The following is a 21475-nucleotide window of genomic DNA, read 5'->3' as shown; positions in this document are numbered from 1 at the left end:
TTACAAGTGGACGTATTGAATTTGACAAAAGTGCTTTAAGTGTCCCCACAGACAACAACACTGGTAATGACAGCTAATCTGATTAGTTTGATAAATTGATTGGTCATGCATCAACGATAAAAGACGACAACTTTGTTTTCAATGAATCATGCCTAGCATGTAAAGTTAAGGAAACATTTACTTCTAATTATCCACGGCAATACTCTGGCCAAAACTCACTCGCTCCCCGTGCACAAAATAACTCTGATTTTTATCACTTTTGGAGTCAAATAATTTCAATCTCCAGTAAAACTTGAATCTTTTATATTTCCTGTAAGCTTTGAATATGAAGGGAAGTGTGCTCAGCCATGGAAATTATTTATCTCTCTCTCTCTCTCTCTCTCTCTCTCTCTCTATATATATATATATATATATAGACAGAGGCCCGCGTGAATAAAACGGTATTAGTTCGCACATGATTTGATTGGGGACACTCCGTTTTATATCAGAAAAATTACTGGCCCCCTTAAAAAAAAGTTCAATTCCATTCTCTTCCAGGTCTGGCACCAGTTGGCTAATAAAAGATAAGGGGAAAGCGTGTAAATTCTTAGCTTCTTTCATCCTTGAGCAGTTAAGATAAAAATTGTTAGAAGTTTTCCGCCTGTCCCTGGATCAGAGTGAGTCCGATGCTGGCTGATTGATGTATAGCGTTCAGAATGTCCCCCTCTCTCATTCTCTCTCTGTCTTTCTCTCTCCTTGCCTCCAGAGACCCCTACTGACTATTAGATACGGCTTATTGAGCTGGCCTGGCCTAAATTCATCAGCCCCCACCCCTTTACATTTCTCTGACAGCACAGCAGATGTGGATCGGCGCCGGCAATATGCCCCTGACCGGAGATCTGCCTTGATCCCCTGGTCTGAGAATCTGCCCCAAGCAACACAGCCTGACATTCTGAGAAGGCCCCGGGAAACGATTGCTAACGTTTTATAGTTTATAGTTCTCCCACTACGTTTTAACAATCCAATTATGAAACACGTTGCTGGTTGAGAACGTTCTGTCGCTGTAATGAGTTTCTTAATGCCAGCTATTAAGCCAAAAAGAATATTGAAAGAGAGGGAAAGAATTTCGTGCTATCAAGATAACGCATGCTTTGAAATGGAGATCCATCCTTCCCAATAAAGAATTTAAGATTAAATGGACTGTATTAACCGCTGGCCTCCAAGAGATTGATGGTAGTCAACACCTTTTAACAAAAGTAGCAGGTTACTGGAAGATATGTCAACAACCAGTGTCACTTTAGACACCATGAGGAGAGATTTCGGGTGGTTTCACATAAACCCAGGGGATGAGCAATACAGTTTTACACACTTCATACATTTAAACACTTGCGGCATTGACGCCAGTCAGGCAGGAACCGACTCGGCGCTATAGTCAGAAAGTAAATAGAAATAGAGCAGAGATTTATACAATTAAATCAACGTTTCTAGAAGTGTTGGAACATAGTTTGCTTCCTCTTTGAACTAATAAAGAACTGGAGTTTTACCCGCACAGTGACCATAGTAAGGGTTCTCAGCAGTTGAGATCGTAACACAATAATGTCTCAGAACTGAAAAGCTGTTACATAATCTTTCAGCAGTTCATTTTCTCCGGTAGAATGAAAGGCTAGCGTTCCAGAAACAAGGTGATTATAATATGTTTCTATCAATAAAGTTGTTATTTATTAATCTGATTCGCAGTTTTAATCATTGGTTGCAGCTGTAAATGATTATTTAATATTTGACAATAAGATGTTTTTAACAGAGGTCTCCAGTGGATTTACTCGGTGATTATAATTTGCTGAAGTCTTGCTCTGAGGTATTTTCGAACTGAATCAATCCATCCATTAACTGTCGTTCTATGCAGCCGCCAAGGAAATCGCGAAATACATAATGCCTTGCGCAAGATTGCAAACCAATTAACGTACCCTTATATAACAGTACTGGAATGTAGGTTCCAAGCTGGAGGAAGGGTGGAATGCAAAGCCTATACCGCAACAGAAATCAATTGTCTAAAAATTCCGTCCAGCCCGCTGGTACTTCAGGCATTATACAGCTATGTCTTCGAATCAGGGACAATAATTATACCAAACACTTTAACCGGTTCAGGCAAGTGGCTTTATTTATAAAACAGCATGCACAACATCCACTGTAATAAAGTTGTGCTGCCTTCATAACCATGCATTGCCCCCACTAATTTACATATATTCCCACATATTCACCATGAACGGGTGGTTATTTCTTAGTGCAGTCTATTATGACTTAGAGTTACTTCTTACAATATGTAATTCACAATCATCATATAAAAATATTGTTCATCAAGATATAATGTCAGGCCATGGATAAATCACGGTAGAAAAAAAACTGGAATTGCCGAGGTACTCCTACGCGAAATATACTTTTTAGTATGAGGAAGATGGTCATTTCATTATAGTTTTAGTCAGTAAAAAATAGCCCTTTAGCGGACAAAAGAAAACATTCACTTAAAATTTCTCTATCCTCACGTAATTTCCCTGTGCTAAGAAGTTCCCTCTCGTGGTTTCAATTTCAGTTGCAGCTAGCGAAACCTGTACGATATTGACGCTCAGAACGCTAATCCTCTCATCAATCAAAGCATAGGCCAGGTTTTGGAAACGGGAATTACAGATAAAAGAAACGGAGATTTCTGTGAGTGGAGGATGCAGTTCTGGGCATTCGGGGCAGAAATAATGTTGGAAGAATTTGGAACACACAGACCCTGCTAAATTTATGACCCATTTGATTCATAAACAAATACCATTGCGAAGGGACTCGAAAAGCAACGGGATAGATTCATCTGATAAAGTCATATCAAATACCAGGGACGTAAAACTCACAGACACCTATGGTTAACATAATAAGTATCTAGGATCAGCAGGCCGTTTCGACTGGAAATTTACCCCTGAGCAGACTATGCCAAGTATGGATGTAGAAACGATTTTATTTTCGTAGATTATGGATTCTCCTCAATTTAAGCATTAGAGTAACATTAATACAATGATAGCGATCGATCTTCGCGGGCAAGTTGCTGACGGGTAAACTCAGTAGTGAAATAGAAAGATGGGCTGAACAATTGCTGCGGTACATGTTCTTAAAGTCCCTTGTACTGCAAGTAGAGGTTTTTTTTTCTCTCTTTAATTCTGCAAGTGCTAACTGATTAAACGGTGCGTGTAATTGTTTTTATGGAGTGTAGGTGATAAAATAAACACAGAGCAGAAGAAGAAGCGGAAGCAGCGGAGGAACAGGACCACATTCAACAGCAGCCAACTGCAGGCTCTGGAGAGGGTTTTTGAGAGGACGCACTACCCCGACGCATTTGTACGCGAGGATCTGGCCAGACGAGTCAACCTCACTGAAGCCAGGGTCCAGGTAGCTTTTTATTCCGTTTTATATTTAGAACAATTGACTTTTCGGTGCACTTTACTCTTTTAGTAAATTTAAAAAAAAGAATTAGAGAAAGCGATAGAGAGGAAGGAAGTTATTTTCGGAAGTTATTTACGCAGTGTTGCTGCTACCCACATAATATTACCAGTGCGGTTTTGTTTGCCCTCTACTAAAGAGTGGCTGAATACTAAATCAACCTAGCTCCAAATTATTTGCTCACAGTTAAGTAAAGCTCACAATAAAGCGATATTGCCACAGACTGGTCGGATTCGGCACTGACTTATTACTTCATTATTTCATGTGCAGTGAGTATAACATTTATCACTTTATGAGCATAATACCCAGAAATGTGCGTGATCTATACCTTGTTTACTCTCTAATTTTCCAACATTGCACAATCTCGATCGGATTCCAAAGTTCGGTACATCTTCTAGCGATTTTAACGCATCAAATGTTAAACGATGTCCATAATTAGTGGGTGATGTTGCGGCGAGCCTTTATGTTCCGAAGACTGCTAGCATATATGAAGTGGGATTCTAAATTAGAGTGACTGGAAATGGCCACTTAGTGACCTGGCTATCAGGTACTGTTTTCATTTCAAAAGTAAACACAGAGCCCGGAGCAAACTAAGAATGGTAACAACGAATCTCAAAGGCAGGAAAGAACAGGAACGAATATACCAGTCAAACAGACAACACAATGTTGGCCAGTTTTGTTTTGCTCAAACATTATATTCCTCTGGGCTGGAGATCTGGTGTGTCAAACATTACAGTCGAAATACTTGTGCCTTGGTTTTACATTTAAAGCTCCTTTTCAACTTATATACCGAACGTTTAAATATTTCATGTGAATTTACTTGCGCGCAGCATAAATGGTATCAGTTGTCCGTTCTTAAAATAAATTATTTTGCACTCGGATATAGTTTCACGATAAAGTAGTTGAAAAAGCATACCGTGCCACACAATATGTACCGTGGATAAACAACATTAGTTAAAAAGTGAAAGACAGCGACACACCAAATATAGACAGTGCTGTTTCGTCCATTGTAAAAGATGCACTTTAAACTGTGAAGAAGTGAAAATCTGCAGATGCCGAAAATTCGAGCAACACACACGAAATACTGCAGGAACTCAGCAGGCCAGGCAGCATCTATGGAAAAAAAGTACAGTCGACGTTTTGGTCGCAACCCTTCGGTAGAACTATACTGCTGCAAGTTCATAAAGGAAACCTGAACAGCAGAATTGTTTTCTAAATAAATTTTCATTGAATTTTTCTTCCTGAGTAGAGTCGGTGTAACACAGCAGAGTATATAGGAAGTACATCGCAAATTGTTGAATATTTATAGTATGGCAAAACAGAATACAGTTTCCCTGACAAATAAAGCAATATATGTAGATTGGTGTGACCACTTGCTCCAGTCCAAGGAAATCTGCCATGTACTAAGATCTTGCAGGAATTCCCATGCTGCAACTGATCCAAATATAAGAAAACGGCAAGGGACCTTATGCAATGGGTACCTACCGACTGAACAACAAATCTACCTATCACATACCTCTGGATCAAGTGTGCATAAAGTGGGTTAAAACCTTCGTCCTGGTGAAATATTATCCAGTCTTCCCACCCTCCAATGCAGATCCAATGTGCCATGCTCATTGGGAGTTTTCATTGGACTAGAGCAAGTGATCATTTCAAATCACCTACACTGGGTTGTTTGTTATGGTACAGTATCCACAATCCCTGCAGTGTGCCACCAGGATTTGCTTCCTGGCATTTTGGAGAACATGCCAGATCAGATGGTCTGGGTGGAAGTTAGGGAGCACTGGTGCTCTGTCACACAGATCAGAGAAGAAGTTATGTTCCCTGTCATTGTACCTACATTCCATATCCCTCTATTTTCAGGCTCAGCAGGAAAATTATAATACCTCATTTCCCACTGTCCACCACCACTACCATGGTATAGATCAGATATAGGTCAGATTTCCAGTCCAGACGTGAGCCAGTTCACATGATAGCCTCTGCATACAAGCCATACCAATGAATGTTATTCTGTGATTTAGTTCTTCCCTTAGTTTTGTTTTTTCCTGTCACAGACAGGCAAAATCAATCGGTTGAACAGTTAAGAGATAGAGTTGTGGGCTTTTTTTAAAAAAAGGGCAGGAAAGACACTCAGAATGGACTGCCAACTTTGCCAACTTCTAAATGGACTTCTCTGAATCTGTAATTCTTCCTAAGTTTGCCTCCAAACTATTGCCAAAAATTATTTTGAAAAATAAACCCCCAGCAGAGTGATTTAACTAGGCACTGATTAGATTCCCATTTACAAGGGTTTTTTAAATTCTGAACAAAGAAAAAATACCACAATTAAAATGGAAATATGCTATGTGGATTCACCCCCATAAGCAAGACAGTGTAGTGTCATTTTGTTTTAATTGGACATAATGATGACCATCCTCTGTATTCCATTTTGCAGGGAAGAGAGTTATGTCAGTATTGAGCATTTTTTTAATTCTTTGCAGTACAATGGCCTGTTCTTTGCTGTACGGTACTAATGGTACTGCCCATAAATGTAATATTCCAATACGTCTTATTGCCAGTAAAGCAAAATGCTCATGCTCTTGATTAGAATTGCAATTTATATTGAAAGTTTGCAGTACTGTTACAATTATATTCCTTTGAGACCTGAGGGAGATTGTTTCTCAAGATTTATAGAGCTGACTTTCAGTCCCCATGAATGCCGAGAGCTATGAATTACAGCACTTTCAGGTGCCAGCCTGAAAGGATCTTTGCTGGAACAAGTTTTGAGGTATGCATCCTCAACTCTTATACATCATAAGCTTCAAAATAATAAACATAGAAAATACTGCACTAGTTGAACTATCAGATGAGCTTAAAATATGAGTTTAAATTTGAATATATTGACTTGAGAAACCAGATTTGATGGAACATTTGCACTCAGAATGTATTGGAGCCCTAACATCAGTTTGCTGGTTTGGAAAATGTATAAATAGTGGACTCATTCCACCTAGACAAGATCAGGTTCAAGTTTATTGTCATCTGACTGTTCATATATACAACCAATTGAAACAACGATCCTCCGGACCATGGTGCACCCACACTACATATATCACATACCACACATACAGCAAAATATTGTCACAAATAACTTAATAAAATATAATTTAAAATGCATGTGAAGTGTGCAGCACGGGGAAACAGCTCACTGTCCTAGTGACAAGACCTCAGTGGTGGCAGGGTCTTACAGCCTGAGGAAGAAGCTGTTAACCCAGTCTGGCAGTCTTAGTCCTTATGTTTCTGTACCTCCTTCTTGATGGTAGTGGGTCAAAGAGATTGTGGGACAGGTGATCCAGATCCTCAACGATGCTTCGTACACAATGCTCCTGGAATTTGGAATTTTTGAAGATGATTCAGCAATCTCCCTGCTATTTTCCTTGCGCAGTGAACCATTCCAGTACCATTGTTCCAAATCAAAATAAAATTACAAGATACAATTTAATGTTGTGCCCTGAAATGCCTCCTCAGAGACTGCATCTTCAAAGCCTTTCTCTCCCCATCATATGACGATTATTAAAGTGAATCCCTAAAACCTTTTACTCGGTTCATGCCTTATTACAAAATTTCATGAATGACGTATCTTTAGCCTGGCAAGAAAATGAGCCAACAAGTTTTAAGGCAGAGCTGGAATGGGAAACGATGTTTAAGTGCACAGGATTTATTGTTTTATTCTCTACTTTCAGGTTTGGTTTCAAAACAGAAGAGCAAAATTCCGCCGAAATGAGAGAGCCTTGCTGGCCAGTAAAAATGCATCCATTCTCAAATCATTCAGTGGAGAGGCAGTGGAGCAACCCATGGCACCCCGCCCCGCACCCAGAGCCCAGGATTACCTGTCCTGGGGAACGACATCTCCATATGGGTAATCTCTTATTGGTAATATATATATGTCATAACCACATTGCCTGGAAATTGCCATGATATAGTACCGCCAGTCTCTCGTGAACGTAGCCTCCAAAGTTCAGAATTAACCCCCCCCCCCCCAATATGGCACTCTACATAAATTTGTCAATAAATTAATTAAATTTTATTTTGTATCCCCAATTCCAGATCATGCAGCCTGGTGTTAACTCTGCACTGTGAGCAATATGAATTTGGTCAACAATTTCATTATAAGCGCAGCTAAAATTTGATGTCCAGAACCCAAAGAACACTTAGTATTGTCTTATGGTTAATTGATAGTACGAATGCAATACGTAAGCTACCTAAATGCAATAATATATGGAAACAGGTGTTTACAGAATAATATACTATTAGATTTGTCAAGGTGACTGTATTTCAGCTACCAAGCTTATTCAATATCTCCATAAAATGGAAGGTGTTGTAGAAATTAAAATGCGTGAAATGCCTATTTTTATAACAACAATTTGTAAAATCACAATGACGAGGCAATTCAATAGAATTACAAAATTAGATAAACACCTACATACCAGGGACTGGTGATCGTCACTGCAGCGTGTGCTCATTTTCATTATTGCAGAGAATTTGTTGTGCTCTGTAAATCCAGACTGAGAAGTGTTTCTGAACATTTTCACATCCTAGAGAAAATTTGACAGCAAGTTTGAATTAAATTCAGTGTAGACCCAAATGGGAAACTCTCTTGTCCTCAGTAATGACCCTAAATGGCCTAAGAAAAGTGCACCTGTGCTACTTGCTGCTTTTCTTCTGAAAGTTGTCAGTACATAGCCCGTATTCTTTGCTTCAGGTAATCAGGACCCAAAGCAATAATCATGTCAGTAGGCATATTTCTTGGCAGGCAAGAAATCAATATCCCCATGGCAGGAAAACAAAGCCATCACTTTGGCAGCAGACATTGCTGTGGTAACAAGGAATTGAGTTATACATGGGCTTGGTTCCCATTCGGAACTGTACAATAGACTAAGTATGGTATATAAAGTTCTAAAATATTTTGTATCAATTATCAGTTCATGAATGGAATCTCAAATTCAACTCTCTGGCATTAACTCATCTCCAGAATATCATTTTACAGTTCTTGAAATTAAAATAGTCTGCTCTGTACGTATGTATTGATTAAGATGAATTAAAAAGAGATAAGGAAAATATTGAAAGTCCGTCTGCTTTCTGAAAGTCTTCTGATTTCTGACTTTTTTTCCCTGTTTAGAAAATAGTCTATCCCTTTATTCATTCTGCCAAAGTACCTGACTACATTTTCCTATACTATATTCCATCTGCCTTTGCATTGTCCATCTTCCTAATTTGTCCAAGACCTTCTGCAGACTCCCACACCCAGATTATTAATAGATAATGTAAAATATAGTGGACCCAATACCAATCACAACAGAATACCGTTAGCTACTGGCAGCCAACCAGAAAAGGCCCTTTTATTCCCATTCTTTCCTCTTCCCAGTCAGTCAGTCTTCTATCAAAGCTTTCTTGTAATATCATGGGCTCTTATCATGTTTAGCAGCCTTAGGTGTGACACCTTGTGAAAGGTCTTTTGAAAAACCAAGTAAACAACATCTGCTGACTTTTTCCGTTACTTCCTCAAAGAATTCCAATAGAATTGTCAGGCAAAATTTCCCATTAAGGAAACCATGCTGATCACCCGATTTTATCATGCACCTCCAAGAATCCTGAAGCCTCTTCCTTAATAATGTAATCTAACATCTTACCAACCACTGAAGTGTGGCTAATTGGCCTATAATTTCCTGTTTTTTGCCTCCCTCACTTCTTAAAAAGATGAATGAGAATCATGTTTAATATCACTGATATTTGTTGTGAAATTTGTTGTTTTGCAAACAGCACTACAGTGCAAGATATTACAATACTACAAATTACAATAAGAAATATATATTTAAAATTAATTAAATAAACAGTGCAGAAAGAGAGCAAAGGTAGTGTTCATGGGTAGGTTCATCGTCTGCTCAGAAATATGATGGTGGAGGGAAAAAGTGGAGTAACATTTGCAGTTTTCTGGAACCATTCTGAAATCTAGTGATTCTTTTAAAGTTCACTACTAGTGTCTCTACAATCTCTTCAGCTACTCTTTTCAAAACCCTGACATGTAGTCCAAGTGGTACAGTGATTTTATCTACCCTCAGACCCTAGAGCTTCTCAAGCACCTTCTCCTTAGTAATAGGAACTGCACTCAGTTGTGCCTTCTGACACTCTCTGGTGTCTTCTGCAGTGAAAACTGGCACAAAAAGTTTGTTCACCATTTCTCTCCAGCATCATTTTCCAGCACTCCTATGTCCATACTTACCTCTGTTTTACTCTTTCCTGAAAGATCTTTTAGTATCCTCTTTTATGTTATTGGCTAGATTACCTTCATCTTTTCTCTCCTTATTGCTTTCTTAGTTGCCTTCTGTTGATTTTTAAAAGCTTCTCAATCCTCTAGCTTCCCACTAATTTTTGCTATATTATATGCTCTTTCTTTTACTTTTATGCTGTCTTTGACTTCCCTTGTCAGTTACATTTGCCTCATTCTCCCTTTAGAATACTTCTTCTTTGGGATGTATTTATTCTGCACCTTCCGAGTCACTCCCAGAAACTCCAGCCATTGCTGTCCTTCTGCCATTCTTGCTAATGTCCCCTTACAATCAATTTTCACCAGCTCCTCTCTCATATCTCTGTAATTCTCTTTAATCTTCTGAGGTTTAATTGCTCTTTTCCATAACTTCCGATTACTACACCATACACAAACTGGATTGAATGTCATATTTATAATTAGATTGAGAAATTTTGCAATGCATTAAATACATTCAAGAGACGGCATTTAAAATGATAGCTACTAGCTATTAATTATACACCCAGATTTTGAGATTTTTTTTGTTTTAATAGGAATCTATAATTTGGTGGTTAACTTTTTGATGGTTCATCTCATACTTGTCAGGAACCAGCTGTGACTTGTTAAATTTGTTTGCTCAGGTTAATTAATGAATTCAGGAAAGAGATTATACCATTCTGTGTTTCTCGTGACAATCACAGTTATGGATTTCAACTTGGGTAGATGTAAATAAAAAGCAACAGAAGTATTGTATAATGGTATGATTATATTCAGTGGATAAATTTTACCTGATATGTTTAATATTATGATAGTTTAAATACATTTTATTGAGTGAATTTACATTGCTGTCAGTTTCATGATTTAAGACTAAATGAAGTAATTCTTTTAAAGGGGAAATGTGAGTTAATTGCAGATATTATTGCTAAGAAATGCAGTCTCTCATACCCCTTGTCTTTGCTTTGTTACATATTTTAAAATTGTCACTAATTGGAGGCATAAGACCAATGATTTAGTTTACAAGATATCATGAAACTATAGTGATTTCATCAGAATAGAGGGCTGGATACAGGACTATTAAAAGATTGTCTCTGCTAAAAAACAGCAAATTAGATAAGCAGCATAATTCTTTGTAAAAATGCTATTCCCTTTTCTCAGTTCCTTTGACTCCACCACATCTATTTTCAGGATGAGGCTTTCCTTTCTACAGCCTCAGAGATATCTTCTTCAAAGAACGGGGTTTCCCTTCCTCCTCCATTGATGCTGCTCTCACCCACATCTCCTCCATTTCCCAGACTTCTGCTCTCACCCTATCTTACTGACCACTCCATGTGATTCTGCATCCAACACATCATTCTCTGCAATGTCCATCATCTCCAAAGGGATCCTACCACCAAACACATTATTACTTCTCCCTACCCTCTGCAGGGATCACTTCCTCCATGATTCCTTGTCTATTCATCACTCCCCACTAATCTGCCTCCTGGCACTTATTCCTGCAAGCGACCAAGTGCTACACCTGCCCATTCGCCTCCACCGTCACCTCCGTTCAGGGCCCCAAACAGTCCTTCCAGAAGAGGTAACACTTTCACTGTGAATCTGCTGGGGTCACCTGTTGTATCTGGTGGCCCACAAGTGACCTCGTTTACATTGGTGAGGCCCATCATAAAATGGGGGACCTCCTCATCGAGTACCTCCACTCCATCCACCAAAAGCAGATCATCCCAATGGCCCAACATTTTAATTCCAATTCCCATTCCTGTTCTGACCTGTGTTGCATGGCCTCCTCTTGTGTCACGATGAGGTATCTTTGGGGTGGAGGAGCAACACCTTATATTCTGCATAGATAGACTCCAACCTGATGGCATGAATATCGATTTCTTCTCCACTCTTCTATTCCCCACTCTGGCCTTTTACCTCTTCTCACAAGCTTTTCACCTCCTCTGGTGCCCCTCCTCCTTCCCTTTCTCCAAATATCAACTCTCCTATCCTATCAGATTTCTTCATGTCCAGCTCTTAACTTACCCACCCATCTGGCTTCACCTATCACCTTTTAGCAATTCTCCTTCCCTTCCCTGTTCCTTTTTAATCCAGCATCCTCACCCTTCATTTCCAGTCCTGAAGAAGGGTCTTGGCCTGTAACGTTGACTGTTTGTTTATTTACTTGGATGCTGAATTTTTGTGTGTGTTGCTTCGGATTTCCAGCATCTACTGAATTTCTTGAATAAATAAGACGGCACTAGCGAGATAAGCGATGCTTTACAGGCTAGGAAACAAAACTACCATTATTATATTAACTGCACTTTTTCTGGACTGCAATCACTGCAATCCACAGCCTGTAATTTCTCTTTTGCCGTTGTGCTTTTGAACCATCTGTACGACCTGCCATTTTTGTGGTATCTTGAAGGATTCAGCAAAATGGAATCTCGAGAATGCAGGTATGGCCACGGTAGCCACTGCTGGAGCGGACGTGGGCTGGATTGAAGTGACGTGACCCCAGCCTAAGAGCAAGAATGGAATCAATGTGTGGCCATTGCTGGAGCAGACTTGGAGCCGGATTAAAGCAGCGGTGCCTGGGCTCAAGAGTGAAAAATGAACCGATGTGTTGTCATTACTGAAACAAACTTGGAGCCGGATTAAAGCAGCAGTGCCTGGGCTCGAGTGTGAAAAATAAACCGGCGTTTGGCCATTACTGGGGCAGACTTGGAGCCAGATTGAAGCAGCGGTGCCTGGGTTCGAGTGTGAAAAATGAACCGACGTTTGGCCATCGCTGGGGCAAACTTGAGGCCGGATTAAAGCAGCAGTGCCCGAGCTCGAGTGTGAAAAATGAACCCAGGTTTGGCTGATTTAAGTGCAAAGCCGGATTACAAAGGTCAAAGTGTCAAGGTTGAGGGCGAAGACCAAACTGTGTTCTACTCACTACTCCAGGAGGTTTACTTAGTGCTGATCTGACTCCGTTGCTGTGACCTGCAGTCATCAGACTCCCAGACTGGGCTTCACTTGCCTCAGCATTGAACTGGCTCCGTGGCTGTGGCCTGCAGCAATCAGGCTGCTGATAGGCTGCAGCGCTAAGCTGGCTCCGTGGCTGTGGCCTGCAGCAATCAGGCTGCTGATAGGCTGCAGCGCTAAGCTGGCTCCGTGGCTGTGGCCTGCAGCAATCAGGCTGCTGATAGGCTGCAGTGCTAAGCTGGCTCCGTGGCTGTGGCCTGCAGCAATCAGGCTGCTGATAGGCTGCAGCGCTAAGCTGGCTCCGTGGCTGTGGACTTACTTTCAGGAACTCTGCAGTCCATGTTCTGTGTGTTATTTGTTTACTTTTTGTTGTTTGCGTGATTTGTTCTTTTATTTTCACACTGTGGGCGTTTGACCGTCTTTGTTATGTGGGGTTTTTTAAAAATGGTTCTATTGTGTCTCTTTGTTTTGTAGCTGACTGCAAGAAGATGAATCTCAAGTTGCATATATCAACTAATCTCAACTTACTTTGATAATGTACTTTCAACTTGTTATTTAGAACAACACACATGAAATGCTGGAGGAGCTCAGCAGGTCAGGCAGCATCTATGGAAATGAATAAACAATTTTCTTTGTTATTTATATTTGTGATAATTCAGCATTTAGTTTTTGAAATGGATATTTACCAACTTTTTATGCAAAATGCTATGTTGAAAATACAATGGAGTTAAATCAGAATCAGAATCAGGTTTATTATCACCGGCATGTGACGTGAAATTTGTTAACTTAGCAGCAGCAGTTCAATGCAGTACATAATCTAGCAGAGAGAGAAAAAAAAGAATAAAATAATAATAAAAAGATAAACAAACAAGTAAATCAATTACAGATTTTTGTTTAACACTGAAACAATATAGATTAAAGCTGACAGCTTGGTGAATAAGCAGCTGGGTCGGGGTAGTGTGTGAGAAAGTTAATTTAACTTGCAACCATACTGGAAGCTGATAGCTTATTCATCTGTTGTACATATTGTAAAATCCATCTGAGTTGCTTAAAAATTGGGTACAAAGTGGTTAAAATATTACAGAGCTGAACTTGTTCATACTTCTGAATGTTTGCTCCCACTTTTCAAAAAGTAACAAAAGAAATCATTACTGGCACAAATGTTACTAATATTACTCAATGATTTTTTTCATTGTGGTCGATATCTTTGTAGGTTCAAAGGTACATTTAATGTCAGAGAAATGTATATAATATACATCCTGAAATGCTTTTTCTTTGCAACCATCCACCATAACAGAGGAGTGCCTCCAAAGAATGAATGACAGTTAAATGTTAGAACCCCAAAGTACCCCACCAGCTCCCCTCCGTCCCACGCGTAAGGGGCAGCAAGCAACAATCCCCCTCCCCCCACTTGCAAATAAAGCATCGGCACCCGCCGCCGAGCACTCAAGCGTGAGCAAAGCAACAACAAAGACACAGACTCGCAGTTACCCCAAAGACTTCTTGTTCACCCGGTATTCAACATAACGCAGGCTCTCTCTCTCCCTGTTAGGGAGAAAGAGGCATCTCCGTTTCACAGCGAGAGGGGAGATGCAACAAACAGCCCACTGGTTTATGATGTTAAAAGTCCGTTGCATCGCTTTTTCCGAGCTCTGTGCCCAAAGATCCCGGGTCTCTGGGCACACAGCTCACGACACACCAATCTCCTGCCCGGACTCCAACTTCCGATACCCCTCCTCAGCCCCCCCACCCCCACCCAGAGCCATGAAATCTCGGTCCTATGAAGGTGAGTGAAGCTCTTAGGCCGAGCCCTTGGCGGCCGAATAACGGCCATTCGTGAAACCCCGAGAGCGGGTCCCATTCCCGCAAAGAACCGTAGTCAGCATGTGACTCCAGGTCAGGGTCTTCAAAAGAATCCTGAAAGGGAGAAACAGAGATATTAAAGATGGAAATAGAGCTGTTTCCAAAGATGCAAGCAAAGGTGCCATTAATCCTCCTAAACTCCTCCCCTTGGCTGCCCAACTAAGGAATAGAATGGAAAATCAACCTATTTATATATATTTTAGAATAACCAGTAATCTGATAACCCAGTTAATCTTATTTAAGATGACTGGATTTTTTATTTTAACTGTTTCTCTGAAAACTAATGATACCGAACTCAAAGGAAAATAATGCTTAGCATTAGGAAATTAATACTGTTAACAGGATTGTCAAAGAAAATAAGTACACTTGGTGACCACTTTATTTTTATTTGTGGATTGGAGATCCTCATAACAATTTTCCACTATAGCCTTGTGCTATGCCATATTTAATTCTGAGTTACCGAGAGCTAAGCTCTTATGCCGCATCCTTAGCACGTTAGATAATGGCCAGTCGTGAAACCTTGAGAGCAGGTCCCATTCCAGCAAAGAACCGAAATCAGCTGTAACTCCAGGTCAGGGTCTTTAAAAGTAGCCTGAAAGGGAAAAATAGAGATATTAACGATGGAAATATAGCAGTTTCCAAAGATGCAAGCAAAGTAGTCGCTGTTTAGCGCCATCTTAACTAAGCTCTGCCCTCTTCTTTATATTAGTCTGTTAATATTGTCCTGCAGTATACAGCTTTGTTTTTTCAGTATCAACTATAAACCTAATTTGGTATCTTCTACAAATATCCCTATTTTTAAGTTGGCAACAGACACTGCTTTCTATCACTTTGGCACTTAGAATCTAACTTTTCACTTTATCTTGTATTCTCTTATATCTTTATTTTGGTGGACAACCTGATAAGATCCACAGATCTCTTTCCTACACATCTAGCTCTGCAGCATTGAAACTGGCTGGAGAATGGTTTAGTGCAGGGGTGGCCAACCTTTTACATTCCATGCGTCAATTTTTTCACGCACAAGTTCAGATGCGCCATACAATTCTTGTACCCCCATTCAATTCTTGTGAAAATATGTTAATATAGACAAATTTAGCATTTTTACATGATATATTGATTTAATACAAAAACAAGATAAATATTACTTAGTGAGATTTTTGAGTCTGTTTTGATTTCGCCAAGTTTTTTGTGTTTGGAGTTAAATTAGTTACTGAGAGCAGCAGAGAATTCTTCAAATTTGAATCAGTCAGTCGCGACCTCGTTTTGTTTTTAATCAATTTCATGGCTGAAAATGCTTGTTCACATCTGTATGTCGTTCCAAAATGACAAATATAACTCTGGGCAAATTTTCTTAGTTCAGGAAAATGTTCACAGGGTAATGATCGCCAGAAATTAATCATGTCAGAAGTGCTTGGGACTGAGGGAAGCTCATCAAATTTCATGTTCGATAATGAATTTGTTTTCAAGTCAATAGGTTCCATTTGTATGTTACTAGGCATCTTCATGATTTTTTGTTCACTAAGTGAAAATAGGTTTATAAATGCAAGTATGCAGTCTTCTTCAGCAAAATCACGAAAATGACTTTCAAATGACTCTTGCAATAACCTGATTTTTTCAATATATTTTGTAAAATTGCCATTATCTTCAGCACATTCATTCTGCTCTTTTAAGTGCGGAAACTGGCTCAAATCCTCATTTTCTAACTGAGAGGTGAACAGTGTTAACTTCATCTTGAATGCATTGATATCATTTACTAAGCTAGGAAACAATTTGTTCTTGCCCTGGAGTTTCAAATTTAGATCATTGAGATGGCTGGTAACATCAAATAAAAATGCTAAATCAAATAGCCAATTGTTATCACATAAAAGGGCTTTTTCCTCAGGCAGCTCATTTTTCTCTTCCCGAAAATTATGAACAGTGCTTTTCTGTTTCCAAAATCTACTCAGAACCTGTCCTGTAGAAAGCCAGTGCACCTCACAATGAGGGATGAGATCACCATATTCCAAATCTAACATTTCACAATATTCTCTGATTTCCCATCTGTTTAATCCTCTTGCTCTAAGTTTAAATCTTCTCTTCGATGGGAGTTCAGTGAAACCCTCTCTCGCTGCTCCCCATCTATAATTTCTTCGGTACTTCAACTTTTCTCAGCTTCACTCCACCCCCTCTGGTTTTCTCCTATCATTTCGCATTTTCCCCTCCCCCCTCTACTTTCAAATCTCTTACTATCTTTCCTTTCAGTTAGTCCTGACGAAGGGTCTCGGCCCGAAACATCGACAGCGCTTCTCCCTATAGATACTGCCTGGCCTGCTGTGTTCCACCGGCATTTTGTGTGTGTTGCTCTAATTTTATTCACACATTTCACAACCAGTAACATAACATGCTGCAAATTTAAAGTTTTTCCACACAGTGACTCTTGGTGTATAATGCAGTGATATTTTAGTAGAGGACAACCTAAAAAGTTCTCAAGCAAAGTTGTAGTCCCAGTGGCTTTACCTGTCATGATGGTGCTCCGTCAGTACAATCGCCGATGAGTTTACTAGAATCTAGTTGTAGATTTTCTAGACATGATTTTACTTTGTCAGATATGTCTGATCCTCTTGTTTTTCCATGAAGCGACACAAGACCGTTAAGTTCTTCAAAGATGCTAAAATTATCATCAATTCCTCTTATAAAATGCTTAACTGGGCTACATCACATATGCCAGCAGATTCGTCCATAGCTAAGGATAAGAAAGTACAAGCATGGACAAGGTCTTTCAGTTGCTCAGATACATCATGAGAGAGTTCTTTGGTACATCTCGTAACTATTTGCTTTGACAGAGCAGTTTCATCGACTTTCCTTTTGATATTTTTATCACCAAGACATCTTGCAAGTATTTGGAGACAAGGCTTAATTCTTTCTCCATGTTTGTTCTCCAAAGACTTAGGTTTTTTGGCCAACGCTTCTGTCATCGCCAAATTTTTACTATCACTTTCTGCTTTTCTTTTGCACTGTGATGGGTAACTGAATGTAAAAACAAGGCTTAATTTTCAAAAAAGTACAAAACTGCAAATGTTCTCAAAGGACGAACAAAGCACAACTCTGTAGCGTATGAGTGTCAATTGTAAACTGACTGGCAAAAACCTGTGACACACCGCTGGTGCAGACGCCTGGTGCCTCAGGATCAAACAAGTATCAAACGTGTATTGAACAGTTATGGAACGACTGCAGAACAAAAATCCTTCTTTCCTAGTATGACTCATTGAACATTTTTTAAAGTTGAAAACAGATTAATGTGAAAGAAGATAACATTCGCCAAAAGATATGGATGAAATAATAAAATCGCTAAAAATAATTTCTAAGTTTTAGATTTATTTTCAGTAAAACCCATTTCTAGCTCTAAGCTACTTGAATTCCTGTTACAGATTTTTTTTCTACAAATCGGTTTTTGCTTAATACTTTTTGCATGAGTAGGCTTACTGTTCTATTATCACTGGGGTGCAATGCACCACTTCTAAATCATCCAGCGTGCCATAGGTTGGCCATCCCTGGTTTAGAAGCTTGGCTTGTCGATTGGCTTCCTTCCTTTGTGCAGTAATGGGTCCCACTCTCAGATGATTATGAGGATATCCCTTACACATTTTAGATTATGTTTCCAGAGCAAAAGATTAATCCCTGAAAAGTTACTCCATAAAATATGAGAACAACTTGCATTAATGTAACACCTTTAATAGCGAAACATATTCTGAGAAATTTTTTTAAATGGTTATGACGAAATGAAGTTCAGATAATTATTTATTTGTATTTCATATAAAAACTATCTATGACGAAGGGTCTCAGCCCGAAACGTCGACAGCACTTCTCCCTATAGATGCTGCCTAGCCTGCTGTGTTCTACCAGCATTTTGTGCGTGTTGTTGTTTGAATTTTCAGCATCTGCAGATTTCCACGTGTTTGATCTATATTCTAGTCCAGTTTTCCTTAATCTATGTATCCATGTTAGGTTGAAGTCCCATGTTCCTATTCCTGACCAGCTTCAATCCTGTGGAAGAGTACATTATTGTGCATAATCAGTAATAACATATAATCTTTGAAATAATAGTAGATCATGATTTACAATATTTATCATCACTATATCATGTATTGTTACTATTAAAGGTGCTGAAGGCACATGTTTAACCCATATATGCTAAGAACTTAACATAAGGAAATTGTTCCTTTCTTTGATCTTTTCTTCATACATGCACTATTCTGTAAAGCTTGATATTACATAATAACTATTGTTGGATTTACCTCCTCATTTCAAATTAGTTGACTGGGAATATGAGCCGATGGACCATCTTCATTGTGCATTTTACATGAGTGGTACAAAGCCAAATAATTTAGATTTAGCAATGTTGATTAACAACTCTAAATATGAAAGGGAAAAGAGCATGTTTAAAGACTTAATTTGCCTTATAGTCAAAATGTAATACTTTATTATATGAAAATTCTATCCACAGTTATCTTATTTTAATAAATTACTACTTCATCAGCTCATTCATTTCTACAAATGAAGTTCATCTCATTTTCACAGTTAAGATAAAATTCTTACTGACGACAATTTTACCAATAGGGTCAATAAGTACAAATTGGGATAGAGAAGAAATTTCACACTGATAATTGCTTAATCCAATGTTGTTTTGTAACAAAATTCTATCAGCTTTGCTGGAGCTGGTAGCAACTCAGGAGTAAATCTCTCAGCTAATCCAACATGGTAGACAGGGTCCTTGTAGCCTACAAAGCATAACACGAAAGTAAACGTTTCAGTACTTTGCATCCGACTTACTAATATGACTTGTTCCTTTCTTTCATCACATGGACTCACGAACCATTGTTCATCAAAACATACTGGAGTGTTAGGTCTGGCACAGGGTCTCATCAGCCTGCTTTATAATGAATCAGTGAATAGTCTGACATTTCTTTTCTCCCCTAGTAAGCAAAAGTATTGGCTTCCATTCAGGCCTGCCTTACTGGTGTGACTAAAATTTATTGAGTGCCATTCCACAAGATCCAACAATGCATTTTGTTTGAATTCATTATTTTTATTTTCAATTTTAATTTTAGTCCCTGTTTGCTTTCACTGTTTTCTTTTGAATCTCCTTTCTTCAAACAGTGCCACCAACCCTTTAGTATTCAACACAATTGATCATTTTCTTGTATGAACCTGTGAATGTAATTACCACTGTGAATGGTAATGTCAAATTTGACAGTGTCACAGACTAGTCAGATCCTTCTCTTAAACATTTAGGAGAGTCAGAATCAGGTTTAATAACATCGGCATATGTCATGAAATGCGTTAACTTTATGGCAACAATACAATGAAATACATGATAGATAAATAAATATAGAGAAAAACTGAATAACAGTTATATGTATGTCTAGTAAATAGTTATGTTAGAATAAGTAGTACAAAAATCAAAAATAATAAAAAAGTGAGTCATGGGGTCACTGTCCATTTAGAGATCAGATGGCAGAGGGAAAGAAGTCATTCCTGTAACAGAAATCACCAAATACCAACCATGCCTTATCCTCACATAGCTGCAGGGATTAGAATGTGTAAATTAGGTTCAGTTTTTTGAAACTTTGCAACCTGTATCCCATATCAGTTAATTATATTCAGGCTGGGGATAACCTGCATCAGCCTGATTTTTATTGTTTGATGTTAGAACAGACATTTATCACTAAGAGGCAGCAAAGTCTTGAAAATTTAGATGTTCCTACATAAATGACCAATAAGTGTGGGAAATAGCAATGACATACATCAAAAACTGCCTCCACGCCATTCTCAGCACACTCATTACAATATGTTCAATTCATATCAACATAGAATAATTTGCAAAATAATACTTGTTAACTAATGCCACGGGGTCTGTCTTAACTTTGCTATTTATGTGGCCCAGAACTTCTGATTTTAATGGCAAAAATCCTATTCTTCCAGCGTGTACAGACTGTTTTACTAATTATCACTTGCCAGTTTATTTTCCCTGCTATTTTCTAACCAAAGAAACATAAAGCCATTGGAGTCTCCATTATCTTGAGGGAATTTGCTGTGGATATAATTATGCCCAAAATTATTTAGGACTTACATTCTAAGTATTTCAGATAATGGCAATTTCCTAAATTTCTAGCCAATTGTGTAGATTAGGCATAAAATGCTTAAGGACATGCAAACTTGGAAATGTTCCAAGTTTTAATATGTCATAAAATATGTTTAACATAACATAAGATGTGGTCCATAATGTAGCAAGGATTTTTACTTAAGTTTCTTTAAAATTTCAATAAAATAACTGCCTGTGGAAAATGTTATAAAATGTTATTAAAGTCATTATAGCAGGAAACACAGAAAATTATCAGGCAATCAAGCAAATTCACCATGGTTTGTGAAAGGGAAATTGTGTTTGACCAATTTTTTAGACTTCTATTTAGAAGTGAATGGAAAACCAGTCAATATATTGCACTTAGATTTTCAGGAGGCACTTTGATAAAGTGCATTAAAGTTATTGCGGAAAATGTGAGCTTGTGTTTTGGGAGGTAACTGAATGGGTAAATGATGGGAGCCAGGCATTCTAACAAGAAACAAAAGTAGGCAAAAATGTTTTTTTTCCCCTGGTTGGCAACATGTGGTGAGCAGAATATAAATTGTGAAGAAGACATAAGGAGGCTATAAGGATATATTAGCAGGTTAGCTAAGTGGGAAAAATAGGACAAACCGTGTATATTTGGCTAAGTATTATTATTCATTTTGGCAAGAAACAAAAAATATTATCTACATGATAAGACATTGGGATATGTATCAAGATTCCTTAATGCATGTTTTGCAAAAGGCTACAATGTAGGTTCTGTAAGTAATTAACAAAGTTAACAGAACATCACACTTTAATACTAGTGGAATTGTATTTATGCTTAAATT

General features: G+C 38.6%; 1 protein-coding gene across 5 annotated transcripts in view; it reads left to right on the top strand.

Moving 5' to 3' along the window:
- The window catches only part of LOC140737085 (paired mesoderm homeobox protein 1-like), a 34156-nt gene that overhangs the window by 2028 nt on the left and 10653 nt on the right, over window positions 1-21475 (top strand). For 4 of the 5 annotated variants that reach the window (XR_012101055.1, XM_073063249.1, XM_073063250.1 and 1 more), the window contains exons 3-4: window positions 3227-3402; window positions 7173-7348. Coding sequence is in view for 4 of the 5 variants with exons in the window: in XM_073063249.1 (XP_072919350.1) it covers window positions 3227-3402; window positions 7173-7348 (352 nt within the window). In the remaining variant the exon portion in view is untranslated. Of the gene's footprint in view, window positions 1-3226; window positions 3403-7172; window positions 7363-21475 lie in introns of all 5 variants that reach the window. The other variant, XM_073063252.1, reaches the window with a different exon arrangement.

Source organism: Hemitrygon akajei, chromosome 12, assembly GCF_048418815.1.
Source record: "Hemitrygon akajei chromosome 12, sHemAka1.3, whole genome shotgun sequence".
Taxonomy (NCBI): Eukaryota; Metazoa; Chordata; class Chondrichthyes; order Myliobatiformes; family Dasyatidae; genus Hemitrygon; species Hemitrygon akajei.
The sequence above is the reverse complement of the archived record's forward strand: the minus strand, read 5'-3'. Positions and strand labels throughout refer to the sequence as shown.